General features: G+C 45.3%; 2 protein-coding genes across 2 annotated transcripts; both read left to right on the forward strand.

Annotated features, from left to right (window-relative positions):
- The first annotated feature begins 440 nt into the window (after positions 1–440).
- On the forward strand, positions 441–4,978 carry LOC118774395 (NF-kappa-B inhibitor alpha-like). Its single transcript, XM_036523742.1, has 6 exons — positions 441–493; positions 1,171–1,288; positions 3,005–3,206; positions 3,833–3,921; positions 4,416–4,646; positions 4,961–4,978. Exons 1-6 carry the CDS (start codon positions 441–443, stop codon positions 4,976–4,978), a joined length of 711 nt encoding a protein of 236 aa, XP_036379635.1.
- Positions 4,979–6,397: 1,419 nt separating this feature from the next.
- On the forward strand, positions 6,398–12,776 carry kptn (kaptin (actin binding protein)). The gene is made up of 12 exons (XM_036525083.1): positions 6,398–6,709; positions 7,065–7,147; positions 7,307–7,391; positions 8,239–8,293; positions 8,472–8,550; positions 8,658–8,731; positions 8,954–9,060; positions 9,786–9,887; positions 10,251–10,320; positions 10,823–10,958; positions 11,150–11,335; positions 11,859–12,776. The coding sequence occupies exons 1-12, from the start codon at positions 6,499–6,501 to the stop codon at positions 12,012–12,014; spliced, it is 1,344 nt and encodes a 447-aa protein (XP_036380976.1). The 5' UTR covers positions 6,398–6,498; the 3' UTR covers positions 12,015–12,776.
- Positions 12,777–13,710: the final 934 nt, after the last annotated feature.

The raw sequence follows: 13,710 nt of genomic DNA on the forward strand, positions 1-13,710 counted from the left end.
CAACATATTGCTGGAAAACAGCATGCAACAAGCAAACACCCAAAGTTTGACTTCGGATATTGGACACCATATACTGTTTTTCTAGAATCGGCACAGACCCCTTCACAGACCCCCTCACTGGACCGGTCTGACTGTCGGCATCAATGTCAGTGGCGTGGCACCGGTTAGCATGTAGTGTCGGGAGGGTGTTGCGCCACACCTGGGCATATCGAGTCTCTGTCGTCGCCCTTCAGGAGACAGTATTCCAACAGCGACTCTGCGTCTCCATGGACAGTAGCGCCCGAATGGACTCGGTGCTTGAACACTCGATAACTGATGAGATGACCGTTAGTTTATGCCAGGGTATCGAAGCTATGGATCTAGGTGAGGCAGGTCAGAGCAGAAATGTGGATGATGCGACCGGGCAAGAAGGTAAAAGAAGCGAAGCACTGAATGGCCAGATGACCGAGGATTTGATGAACAACCTGAAGTTTGTCTCGGAGGACGGAGATACGTGAGTATCAGCTAAAAGAAAATTATCATAATGGTTTTTCCCAGTTAGAATTGTTACACGCAACCACACACTGCCACAGAGCACTAACACTGAATGGACGCACGCTGTCAACCCACTATTTAACATACAACGCTTGAAACTTCTGCAGACTACACCACACTACTTTAATGAACCAGGTAAAGGTATTTTGTGATTTTTTTTCCTTGTAAAAAACAATGAAATTAAATTATAGGGGTAAATGCATCAATAAATTTAAGTCTCCACGTGACAGCATTTCTGTGACATATAAAAACTGACAGGAGGGTGCTTGTTATTGTATTCTTTAAGTCTGTATTCCTGTAAACAATTTTTACGCAATATTACTGCATTTGCATGTAAGAGACAGGCAGTAGATACTGCAGCTGAACACAGTTTAACCATTTATTAAAAGGGATGGCAGGAATACAAGTCACCATGCTCTGTCACTGTCCTTCTCCTTTTGTCTTACTCTGAGTTCTTTCTGGAACTTTCCAAAGCCATCTTGCCCCCTCTAGAACAAAGTATTCATGTGTTTGTATCAGTTTATTTCTCTGGGTGTCCATCTTATGTGAAGGCAACAAGTGAATTTATCAGTAGCTTTTAGAATAGATCAGTTGCACCAGTATTTACTCAGAAATTCTTCTCCCTGTGTTTGTTAGGGTTCTCCACCTTGCCCTGATTCATGAACAATGGGACTTTGTGCAGAACCTGCTGGGGGTGATATCTCTGGACCAGACCCGGTTTCAGTACCTGGACATCCAGAACCACCTGGGCCAGGTGAGTCTTAAGCATTGTCATGGTAGCCAGACAGTGTGAGCATGTGGGACATAGTGTGTGTCCGGTAACCCACTGACTGACTTTTTCCTTTGGTGTACTCCTGTGCCTTAGGCCAGTGTAAGTACATAAGAACATATTATGACGAGAGCAGACCATTCGGCCCAACTAAGCTTGCCATTTCAATTAAGGAGAATCCAAAACTGCATCAAGTCTGGGCTTGAACACAGCAACGGTCTCAGCGTCAACTACATGCCCTGGCAATCTATTCCATGTATTGGTAACTCACTGTGTAAAACAGTACTTCCTTATGTCAGTGCGGAACTTACTCTTCACTAGTTTCCATTTATGTCCCCTTGTTCTACATACTGAACTTACCCTAAAAATCTATTATAGTTAACCTTATTGAGTCCTTTCATAAATTTAAAAACCTCTATTAGATCACCCCTAAGTCTCCTCTTGCTAAGTCTAAATAGGTTAAGTAACTTGGGTCTTTCCTCATAGCTTTTATATTTCATGCCAGGAACTAATTTAGTTGCCCTTCTTTGAACTTTTTCAAGAGCCTCAATATCTTTTTCATAGTGCGGTGCCCAGAACTGCACACAATATTCCAAGTGAGGTCTGACTAAAGCATTATGTAATTTCAATATAACCACTTTAGATTTCTAATCAATACTTTTGGCTGTATATCCCAACATCCTGTTGGCCTTTTTTACTGCTACAGCACACTGCCTAGATCCTGTTAAGCTTGGGTCAACTATTACTCCCAAGTCTTTTTCAAATTGAGCACATTCTAGTTTTTCCCCCCTTAGTCTTAAAAACCTCAGTCTTGTCTAAGGTTCTTATTTCCCACCTGCAAGACTTTACATTTAGTTAAACTGAATGTCATCTGCCAGGTATCTGTCCACTTTTGGATGCTGTTTAGGTCTTCCTGTATTACTGTCACACCCGCTCTCAGTCAGCCAGTTCAGCCATGCCCAGTTCAACCTACCCAGCCAGTCCAGCCACGCCCAGTTCAGCCTGGCTCAACCAGTAAAGCACACCTGTAACCCATTCATCAATCAAGCCCTGGCCAGAGGTGGAAAACACCGGCTTCAGAAAGTAAAAGCCCTACCATGTATTCGTTCTAGCCATTCACTAAACAAGGTGATTTCAGTAATTAGCTCCTCTACCTGGCTGAAGAGTTGTGCTAATTAAATTCAGCTGGTGTAGTGCATGGGTGGAACAAATACATGGCAGGACTTTTACTTTCTGAAGCCGGAGTTTTCCACCTCTGGCCCTGGCTACTTAAGGACTAAGTTTAATTGCCTCATTGTGAGGTATTGTTCCTGCAACACTACTGAGCCTGCGTGCTCTGTTGGTCTTTTGCAAGTTTCCTGTGTTTTGACCCTTTGCCTGTTCTTTGGACCTTGCTTGCTTGGATTTGGATTTGGATTTTTGTATTGCTGCTTCCCGGTGCAGACCTGTTTTGTCCCAGACCACGACTTTGGATTCTGTTATTAAAGACCATTCACTGTGCTTGGATCCCAGTCTGTTTCATTACAATTACCTTAGTTGATTCTATACTGTTGGCTAGACCCCCCTAGTTTCGTATCATCTGCAAATGTTACTATTTTACTGATAACCTCTGCATCAAGATCATTTATGTATATAAGGAATGGCAAAGGCCCCAACACCGATCCCCTCTGTCCTCTCACCCTCTCTCGCCCTGTCACACAGACGGCGCTCCACTTGGCAGTTATCGTGGACCATCCAGCATCTGTGCAGAGTCTGCTGTGTGGGGGTGCGAGTCCAGGGCTGCAGGAGCGCAACGGGAACACACCATTGCACCTGGCTGTGCGGGAGGGAAGGGTGAGGTGTGTGCAGGAGCTGACCTCACACCAGCACCACTCCGGGCACCTGCTCATTGCCAACTACGCAGGTAAAAGTACACAATGTCGCAAAACCTGAGCAGTACTCACAGTGAAAAGTGCTGAAAACAACTGCTGTTATGGCACCCTGATCTGTTAATATAGCACCATAGGAGGCTGTGTTAGACTGGGTGTTGGTGTGTGCTGTGAAGTCTGCAATGTTGCCACACCACAGAAGTGTTGACATCAACAGAGAAAAGTAGAAAACGGTTCTGCAGCTAATTTGCTTAAGTAAGCACAATGCTTGATGACCTTGATGACCTGTTGACTTTTGTGTCAGTGGTCTTAAACATTTAATTTTTTGCCCTTATTGTACAAACTGAGTCTGGATATTTGTACATTGTCTTAAGGTTGGTGCAACGATTTTACAGAAGTTAAGAAAAAATTACAGCAAAGCTATTTTGTTGTGGTACGCACCTGTCTTCATATTCTGGTTAAGTTAACATTTGACAGCAGGGGCATTAACGCAAAATGGTAAAACGCACACAGTAGCAGAATAAGTCATTAAGATCGAAGAAGCATCAGCTGAAAGCAATTCAATCTCAATTATCCTCCTTGCTTCTGTGTCTGAGGCAACTCAACCCCCCCCCCTCTCTGTCTGTCCCTCCCTCTCTTGCTGCCCCCCCCCCCCCCCCAGGACTGAGTGCACTTCACCTGGCAGTACAGAAAGGAAATGACGTCATTATCAGGATGCTGCTGGGTGGGGGTGCAGACGTTGATCAGAGGGTGAGAGTCTCTTCTGTTGTACCTGTGTGAAGCTGAGTTTCATTGCCCCTTGGTGTGTCACTGTCATGTTGCTAAGGGTTGTGCTTGTGACCTTAGTGGGATGTTATGAAAGTATAAGTCAGCAAATAGGCAAAGAACTCCATGGAGACCAAACTTGGTGGAAATGCTGTCTGTTTGCCCACTTGTACTGTTTTCACTGCCATCTTCTAGCAATGCTGGATGACAGTATGAGCCAGGGTGGAGCTCGCAAACGCTGCAAGCGTACAAGACAGCAAGGAAACCCTGAATTGCAGGAAATGTCAAAATTTGCATGTAATCTTATTCTTCATTGTTCTTACCTCTTACATTGTTGCTTATTTCGGCAGCCTCAGGTGCATCCCTATGCACTTGTGAAGACCTTGCCCCAAGTGATACAGCCTTCATAATGGCCTCATAAAGTCAGTGGGTTCTGCTGCATTTTGGCACTGGGAATACCTAAATCTCTCCTTTTTTAGGATCTGGGTTCAGGCCGCACCCCGCTCCATTGGGCTGTGGAGTCCCAGAGCCCAGAGGTGGTGCGACTTCTGCTTGACGAGGGTGCAGCTGTCAATCAGCCCACCTATGCTGGCTATTCACCACTCTACTGCGCCCTCTGCCGGCCCAACAAGGACGTGCAGGGGCTTCTACAAGACCGAGGCGGTGTGGTGGAGCAGGATGAGGAGCAGGAAGAGATGGAGAGTGAAGAGGTGAGAGCTTGGGATGGGGATGTCTGAACGTCCTAACGTGCAATTTGTTTGTTTGGTCAATGTTTTTCTTTGTGTCCCTGTTCAGTCACTGAGCTTCCAGGGTCAGTTACAGAGGTCAAGAGAATAAAGCGTTCTTTTTATAATGATGTCACCAGGTACTGCTGTTAATTCAACCAACTACGGACTGGTAATGAGACTGGAGTGTAGCAGGGTAGTGTATAGGAATGATGTCAATATTTAAATAGAATCTGAAATACCTTTCTTTCCACCTCACCCCTCCCCCAACCTACTTCCTCTCCACATGTCTTCTGCAGGAGGAGTCGACGATTTAAGCATCAGTGGTCCTCAAACACTGTAACGCTTTTATGAAGCCATGTCACCCCACTCTCTGGGACACAAGAAGGACATGACAAGCATGTGCGTTCACACGTGCATATATGTGTGTTCACGCGTCCCTGGGTATTGTGTAGTGACATAGCCCTGGAACAGACTGCATGCTGGGGGAATTGACAGCTACCTTGCCCTGCTTCTGTGTGCTTGCAAATGAGAGGCCACAGTACATTCACCCTTGAGCCCTCACATCTGATTGGCCAGGCAAGCAGTGACATTCTGAAAAGGAAAGTTGAGGTGATAGGGGGTTGTTCAGGTAGAGTATGAAGAGGTGTGTCTTCAGCCCAGGTCTGAAGGGTTGTAGTGAAGGAGTTGTTCTCAGGGGGTGGGGAGGTCATTCCACCACTGGGGGGCAATGATTTTATAGCGACGTAGTGAGGAGTGTGGGCCTTTTGTTCTGTTGGTGGGAGGAGTTAGGCGTCCAGATGTAGCAGAGTGAAGTTGTCCAGTGGGTGCGTAGGGTAGGATGAGGTCCTGGAGGTAGGTTGGGGCTGAATAAATGTAAATGTAATATTGCCTTCTGGTGGTGATATGGGTGCCTTTTCTGTAATTCCCTGGCATGCAGAAGAATGTGGAAATTATAATCAAAAGATTAAAAACCAATCACTAATGCAAGATGATCTTGTCTCTGTCTTATTCTGAACACATTTTCATACACTCTTATACCCCCAAAGAGCACTTTATACAAACAACACACACACGCACTGTTTGACAAAAGAGACATGAAAGGGTGTCACACCAGCAGAAAAAGCTGAGACTCTGGCTGACTCTGTGGACCAATGAATAACAGACATGGATAATAATCTAAACATGTTAAATAAGGCAGCCTATGGAGCATCCTATATTATGTATCTCTTTAAATTTTTTCAGTCCATCTGTCATTTTTGGCTATATTGCCCCCAAATGATTTTTAAGGTGTCATTTTTCTAGGCTAGCTGACTTTATGATCCATTTTTCAGGGGCTGCATATTTAACTAAATGCTGTAACACAGTGTTTCCAGCTCCTGGCTCTGGGGGCCAAAACGTTACGCTTGTTTTTGTTCAGGCTGCTTTCAATGTTTTAAGATGTATTATGCTAATCATGTAATGAAGTCAATTTTACACTAAATGAAGTGGCCATGTACTGGTGCATATTTCATCAGATGCACACGGTCACTGGCATTAATTCAGAGCGCAAAAACGACCCAGTTATTTGACAGAGAGCTCGGATAGAACCAAATCCAGCATCATCCCTGGTACTTCATGACCCACCCTGGATAACGTCACCTCACTACCTTCGATTCACATTCCAGCTCAATAGGTGGCGGTATTTTGTGTGCGAGCTGTTGTACCGCTGTTGATATTCACTGGAAGAAGAAAGAGGAAGAATACAGTCTTACCCAAATGTTTGGACCGCGGTAGCCGAGGGCTTTCTCGGTAGCAAGCCCCTCGTTTGCGTCCTAGCGTGTTCAGACTGTGCAAAATGCAGCGGGACGCAAAATGGACTTGTCCGTTTGTGGAGGACAGTTTTAGCCGCTTTTCGTCGCAGAGCAATATATACGGACTGTGCAAGGCCGGGGAGCAAGAGCTGCTTGCCGCAACTCTTAAAGGCAAAGTCGTGTGTTTCAAGTACCAAGATATCCGTCAAAAAATCCGGCCCGTTGCCAAGGAGGTGCAGTTCACCTACATCCCAGGTTAGATCTGATTAGAACTGGAATTACTACCGTTGGCAAACTAGGCTGATATGAGCACACCGTCTAGCTAGCTACAGATGAAACTAAAGAAAAACAGCTGATGTACGTGTAGAAATAAATACGCAAGTGGCTAGCTTGCAAAGTACTGTACTCGTTTAGCTAGCTGGCTAGTTTGTGATGTAAAGCTATAGCATATATGGAATTCACATCCGTTTTAGATGTGAATTCCATATTGTTGGCGTGTGTGTTTTTGAGGAGTTAGACTCGTTCGCTGTGAAATGTCAGAGTGGAACTGGCTAGCTATCCCTTTAGCTACTTTTCATTCGGTAACTGTTTACACTTTGTGCCGAGATAGTCGATGCTGAGATCGTGTCTATCGACGCCTTTAACAAGTCCCCTCCCAACAGAGGTCTGGTTGTGGGAATCACGTTTATCAAGGTTTGTCTCACTCCTTATATCACTTTTGCTGTTTTGAAATGTTTGTCCTCCACTTACAAACTGCATCTGCCTACTGCGCTCCTTCTGTGATTGTGTAGTGATAACAGAGATGTAATTAAAGTAAACCTACACTTACTCCGCGGTTCTGCCCTCCGTTAGGACTCTGGTGATAAGGCGAGTCCCTTCCTTAACATCTACTGTGACTATGAGCCGGGGTCTGAGTTCAACCTGGAGTCTATTGCACGTAAGTCACCAACCTCCCATGCGCAGTGCTCCGCTGTCCACTGAACACAAGCTGTACCCATATCGAACACCTCCCCCAGTTCCCCCATCACATACACACACAGTAACAGCTGACACGCAGCCTACACCCTCACACACACACACACACACACACACACACACACACACACACACACACACACACACACACCCACTGTGAAGGGTTCAAAGAACATAAGCCAGCAGAACATATGGGATGATCTATATCAGTGGTTCTCAACTCCGGTCCTGGGGACCCACTGCCCAACATGTTTTAGATGCCTCCCTGCTCCAACACACCTGATTCAAATGATCAACTGGGTCTTAACTGCTGCAGCTGTTTGATGACAAGCTGATCGTTTGAATCAGGTGTGTTGGAGCAGGGAGGCATCTAAAACATGCTGGGCAGTGGGTCCCCAGGACCGGAGTTGAGAACCACTGGTCTGTATCACCCGTAGCATGGGCATAGTGTTGTCCCACTGTTAAGTAGTGCTTACAACACTGCGCTGACATCCGAAAGACCAGCAACGTATGCTGGATAGTAAATTATATAGTGTTGCATTTTGTTGTATGGTGTTTTACTGGAATTGATATGCTTATCCTTGATTGTGTGAGTGGGCTGAGAAGAGAAAAGCATTTACAAAAAGAAGGATTGACATGCCATTGGATGAGTCTCCCAGGTGTTATATGATATCCTCAGCCTGGGATAGTTATGCACTGAACACCTCTCTGATTGGCCCCGCCTCAGAAAGGCCATGCCTGTGACATGCGCCATTTTGTAGTCTCCTTTCAGCCACCCATCTGAGCTGAGTCCTGCTCTTTTCCTGCAGAGAGCTGCCTGAACCTGGAGCTGCAGTTCACCCCCTTCCAGCTCTACCACACTGAGTGAGTGCCCGTGCAGGATCAGGGTGCAGCACGGCCGGGGAGTAATGTCCGTGCCTCATCCAGGGTCAATATCCCATTTTCAGCTGCAGCAGCGCATGACACAGAGCTGTATTGGCCAGTGAATGAGGAGGGGCTGAGCGGTGAGAATGCTTACACAGTGTCTGTCTCTTCCTGGAAGGGTGCAATGTGCAGGCACTGGCAGCGAGACTGTGTTCCTCCTCAGCGGCCACGACCAGCGCATACACCTGTACAAGGAGGTGAGCTCACACTCACACGGGCGCCCTTGGTCTCACATTGGCAATAATTATGATAATAATTAATAATAATGATGTGTTCAGTATCATCCTCTGTTATTGTTCTGTAGAACGCATCCTTGCACCAGTTTGAAGAGCACCCTGTGGAGAGACTGTTCCCAGAGCTACAGGACCTGCCCAGCAAGTCAGTGTGTCTGTGTGTGTGAGAGACTGCTCTCTGCATGTTTCCTGCTCTTGCCCTCTCTTTGTAGCATATGTTTCTGTGCGCACATGTTTCCCTCACTCACTCCGCAGTGTGCTGTGTGCGTGCGTGTGTGTGTGGATACATTTCTCTTACTCTCTTTGTAGTGTGCTGTGCATATGTATGTATGTATGTATGTATGTTTACCTCCCTCACTCTCTGCAGTGTGCTGTGGCTGGATGTTTTGAGCATCTCTGGGGGTCGGCGTCTCTCTGCCTTTGGCTGTCAGAATGGCTGTGTGGGTCTGGCCCTGGTGGAGCAGACAGGACCAGGTGAGGGGGCACACACCTGAACAGTCTCATTCAGCCCCTAGCCACATGCAGGTGCACATACACACACACACCTGCACAGTTACGCTCAAAGCGGGGGAAGATAAAGCTAACTGTTAGAGAGCTGTTTTGTAAACTCTGAAAAGAGCTGTGCTTTCACTGTGGAAAAGGAACCTTACCATTCATGCGTACAGCTAGTGGTGGAGGAGTGCAGAGCACAGTGCACCTTCAGGCCAGAAGAGGGAGCTGTGAGGGTGTGCAAGGCCTGGCATATCTGCACCAGGATTAACACATGGATACAGGTCTCTACTGTTAGCCAGCATGGGGGAGATGGTGACAGGATTGGCAAAAGAGCAGGAAAGAAAGAATATTCTGAACAATTCTGACTGCTTGTCCATGGGCATCAATTCAGCAGGAGCTGTGCAGGTCCACTGATCTTTATATTGTAGGGATGTGGCAATCTAATTGTCCTTATCCACCGTCTGCCCATCCTTTTGACACCGTGACCAGTTCATCTGCACAATGTCTGCTCTTGTACAAACAATGGAGTAGTTCATAGGGACAGAACACAAATCTGGACAAATAGCTGTGTGGAGATGTAGATTGACTATGGGACTAACCACAATTGACCTTGATTCTGTGTGTCTGTGTCTGTGTCTGTGTCTGTGTGTGTGTGTGTGTGTGTGTGTGTGTGTGTGTGTGTGTCTCCTTTGGTTTGGATTGCTAAGAGGTTCTGCAAAGCTGGCGAATCCAGCAGGACAGCCCAGTCTCCACAGTGCTCCTCTTTCCACTCCGCAGTGGACCAGAACCAGACCCAAATCAGGACCGAGGTAACCGTGAGTGTGACCGATTATCAGTGCTTGGAGGCCTATCAGTGGATAGGCCTCTGTATCTCTGCTAACATGGCACAGCTGAGCAGGGCAATCATGTCCAATTTATAAGCGTAGGGATATTTTTCTTCAGCTTTGGTCAGTTAACTTTTGTTTGGTGAAACACCCTTTACCTCCACTGTAACATTGTCCCAGCGTTGTTAGAGTGCGCTTTGTAATATGCAGTTTCAGTAGGAAATATAAAAAAAATTCCTTGACCCTTTGCAAAAGGTGACCAAAACAGCTGGAAATGTGTGAGTCAGTGTGTACTGACCACATGCAGGATGGGCATAAAATAAACATCTGTTCTTGGCTCATTTTCAGACAGCAAGAGCGAACGTGAGAGCTACAGCCTCCTGGTGACCAGCACTGTGGAGATCGCTGTGGTGTACAGGTCAGTGACATCCACTTGAGAAACTGCTAATCGGTTACAGCTCTTGAGCTTGAGGCAGTGGCTTTTGAAATTTCGCATTTAAAGTGGTAGTTTTTCTTTAGATTGGATTTCGTGCTGGCCAGTTCTTCTAATGTGTGATTGGCTTAAGTTCCTTTCAGTCATACAAAGACACCCAATAAAATGGAAGAGCTTTTCTGGTGCCTTTACTTGATCCCTTCGGTACTGATGACCAAAATTCACATTTATGAATCTATTGCATATGTTTTATGAAACAAAAAAAAGTTTACCTGTTGCTGAGCATATTTGATTTTGCGTGTTAGTTTCAGTTTGCAGCTGTAGTTGATTTTGTGCAGTGGTGACCAGACATGCTATTAGATATGTTTGTATTACTTCAGCGTGCTCATTGCTTGAGTCTGCTCACGGTGTTAATATTAATGAGCCTGCTCGAGTGGTGGGTCAGCAGATTGGGATGTTGTGAGCGATCGGTGTGGTGTGTCTGCAGGGATGTGGAGGTGTGTGGGATGAGCCGTCCGGTGTGCCTGCCAGAGAGCGATCAGTTTGACTCTGTGCTCTGCGCGCTGGTCACCGACATCGACTTTGATGGTCACAAAGAGGTGCTCCTGGGGACCTATGGACAGGTGAGGCGTCCAGGCATGCATGCATTTGTGCGCGTGTGTGATGTAGGGCATGTAGGGCATCTTTCATCTCATTTTCAATTGTGATGGTCTCTAGTCGCGACTCACATTATGGGGGTTCAGGAGAACAAGCAGGTTGAAAACCCTGCTTCCATGAGTACAAGCCATACTGAGCATAATGTTTCATATTTCAGGAGCTGCTGTGCTATAAATTCCAGCAACCAGAGAAGGGGCAGGTCTTAGGAGCAGGGGGGCAGTTCCAACTGGTATGGAGGCGGAGCTTCAAGAGTCCCTTGCTGTCAATCACCTACCTGGATCTCACCAGAGACGGACTTAGAGAGCTGACCATTCTCACATTGAAGGGGCTACATATACTGCAGGTAAATTTAACCCATGTGCTTATTTATGCAGATTTAGGTTAACTGTAAGTGTGCGTAGATTATTTAAAATTTATGTTAACCATATGTGCTACTTTACAGTAAAACTCTTTGTTTATGTACTTCAGGCACACCACCATAGATAATCACAGTTACTGTTCCTTCTACCTGCTTCTTCTGTTCCAGCACAACAGCGTAACTCAACTCACGGCTTTAGCTACAGAACCATCAATCTGTCAATCACAGCTGATTTGTTACACTATGTTTTTACCATTGTCACAAAGCACTGGACAGAGTGTGTTTATGAAGGGTAATTGAAAAACCAGAAAGCTCAGAGGCTTCCATAGCCAAAACTGGGAGGTTATGCCCTAAACCCAGAAAAGGTGCTTGAGGGACACCAGTATTAACCTCCAGACAACGTCAGACACATACTGAATGTTAACATTTGCATGAGAAAAAAATAGAATTAGACATTGTATTATGTGGTTATGAGGACACACTTCCTGTTCCCCCCTCCTTTCCACAGCACAGTCTTACCCGGACAGCTGACCTGGTCCTGGAGCGCCTGACCAAAAGAGCGTCCCTGCTGGACAGTGGCAAGGAGGCCCAGACAGTCACTGTCCAGGATGCTGGGGAAACCAAGGACACGACCACAAAGGACCAGGATTCAGCTGTGCCTTAAAAGAAGCTGCCTGTTCATTTTAATTCCTGACACTAATTTATTGTGCATCCTTTAATTTCAGTTCACAGGGTCCGTAGGTTTTCAGTCCACCCCAGATTTCATTTACAAACACCCTGAGAGGGTTGCTTTGTTTTGCCAGGAATGTGTTTACGGTATGTGTGGATTTGAACAGTCCAAAAATATGTACTCTAAATCATCTGTGCAGATGAAATGTTTGCAACAGTCATGGCATGTCCTGGCAAATTGCCCCATGGTAAATGTGTTAGCTAGCAGCTGACCTTTGCTGCAGTTCCTCAACTGACCACCAGAGAGCACCTGCTCCTGCGTTGCTGTAACACTTGCGTTCTAAACCGCTCCTTTGCGCTTCAGTGCGTAAATGCACTTTTCTAAACTCAAAGACGCTGTACATGCAAACAGAGGACAATAAAAGGAAAAAAAAATTAAATGAATTTCTCCTGTAGGATAAGAGCCGTTAAAAAGGAGAATGTAAAAAAGACATTGAAGAGAACTCCCATAACCTCCTTAAAGCTTGGACATATGGCTAAACCCTGGTTTTCTAGGCTGTACTGGCAGACATTTAGAGCCATGTGTTTTCATGGCATCACAGAAACAAGCCCAGTTTCCCCCATGATGCACTGGATTGACAAACTACACTGGAACTATAGTTTATTTTCTTCTCTTGAGGGTGTATCCTGCCTCTTTAAATATCATTGCATTGTTACGATGTGTACTGTATTTACTGACAGTTACATGCCTCAGATACCGTGCTAATAAATCTTATATTTATATCTTGTAACTCAAGTGTTTTTATTTGCCAGTTATTGCATTTGAGCTTGATATTATCATCACATAACCTTGGATAATTGAGGGGAAAAAATCCATTCTTGCTTTGATAACAACTGATCACTTGATATACTTTAAATTGTAAGGCGCCTACTTTTTAATTTATGTGTGATATCCACAATACCTTATCTGAAGTTACTCTGTATTGTGGGTCTACAGTGGATTTTTGTTCTAGATATGGCCATGTTTGTTTTGGGACTGATGAAGTGTAGAAAAGAGATTAGGTTGAGTGAATTTCAGTTCAGTTCAAGGGTATTTTTGATCATACAATGGAGTTTTTTTGTGTCCAGAAAAATTCAGTGTCTTCCACTTAGCACCTCTCACTGTACAGATTAAACCATACATTTGCACACCAACAGGAAAGGGAATTAAGATGGGGATTACTGCATTTCTGGGCCAACTCTGAGGGCCAAAGAGCCAGGCCACTTCCTGGTGACCCCAGACTGACCTCTGACTTCTGCTGCGGGCAGTTTCCATTTCATGAATGGGGGGAGCGATGAAAGTGAAAGATGTGGGGAGGGGCAAAGTATTTTTGAACACACTTTTGACTTTCAGAATTCCTGTTGTTACTAGTTTTATTTTTAAAAAAGGAATATACTAAAATCATTTAATTTATTCTATAGATGGAATTTGCTTATTGAATTCCAAATGTATGGATTCTAGCTGATTAAAGCTCTGCGAACTATGGCAGGAGACAGAAGGGACTAAGCAGAAGCTGTACCATGTTGAGAAATACTGCACATAAGCTTTGCAACACACTTGAAAAAGGATGCATTTTAATAGTAATACTGAACAGCCATTAGTGTTAACATGTTCAAGTAAGTTCTTCCTGGTAGAAAAACATAGAGGAAAG

The sequence above is a fragment of the Megalops cyprinoides genome, chromosome 3 (assembly GCF_013368585.1).
Source record: "Megalops cyprinoides isolate fMegCyp1 chromosome 3, fMegCyp1.pri, whole genome shotgun sequence".
Taxonomy (NCBI): Eukaryota; Metazoa; Chordata; class Actinopteri; order Elopiformes; family Megalopidae; genus Megalops; species Megalops cyprinoides.

What these genes read in the sequence shown, in the direction of transcription:
- LOC118774395 (XM_036523742.1), top strand. Translation starts at nt 441, where the DNA reads ATGACCGAGGATTTGATGAACAACCTGAAGTTTGTCTCGGAGGACGGA. An exon ending in GTCTCGGAGGACGGAGATAC is followed by an intron (nt 494 to 1,170) that starts GTGAGTATCAGC and finishes TGTGTTTGTTAG; the next exon opens with GGTTCTCCACCTTGCCCTGA. An exon ending in GCTCATTGCCAACTACGCAG is followed by an intron (nt 3,207 to 3,832) that starts GTAAAAGTACAC and finishes CCCCCCCCCCAG; the next exon opens with GACTGAGTGCACTTCACCTG.
- kptn (XM_036525083.1), top strand. Translation starts at nt 6,499, where the DNA reads ATGCAGCGGGACGCAAAATGGACTTGTCCGTTTGTGGAGGACAGTTTT. An exon ending in TGGGAATCACGTTTATCAAG is followed by an intron (nt 7,148 to 7,306) that starts GTTTGTCTCACT and finishes GCCCTCCGTTAG; the next exon opens with GACTCTGGTGATAAGGCGAG. An exon ending in CTACAGGACCTGCCCAGCAA is followed by an intron (nt 8,732 to 8,953) that starts GTCAGTGTGTCT and finishes CACTCTCTGCAG; the next exon opens with TGTGCTGTGGCTGGATGTTT.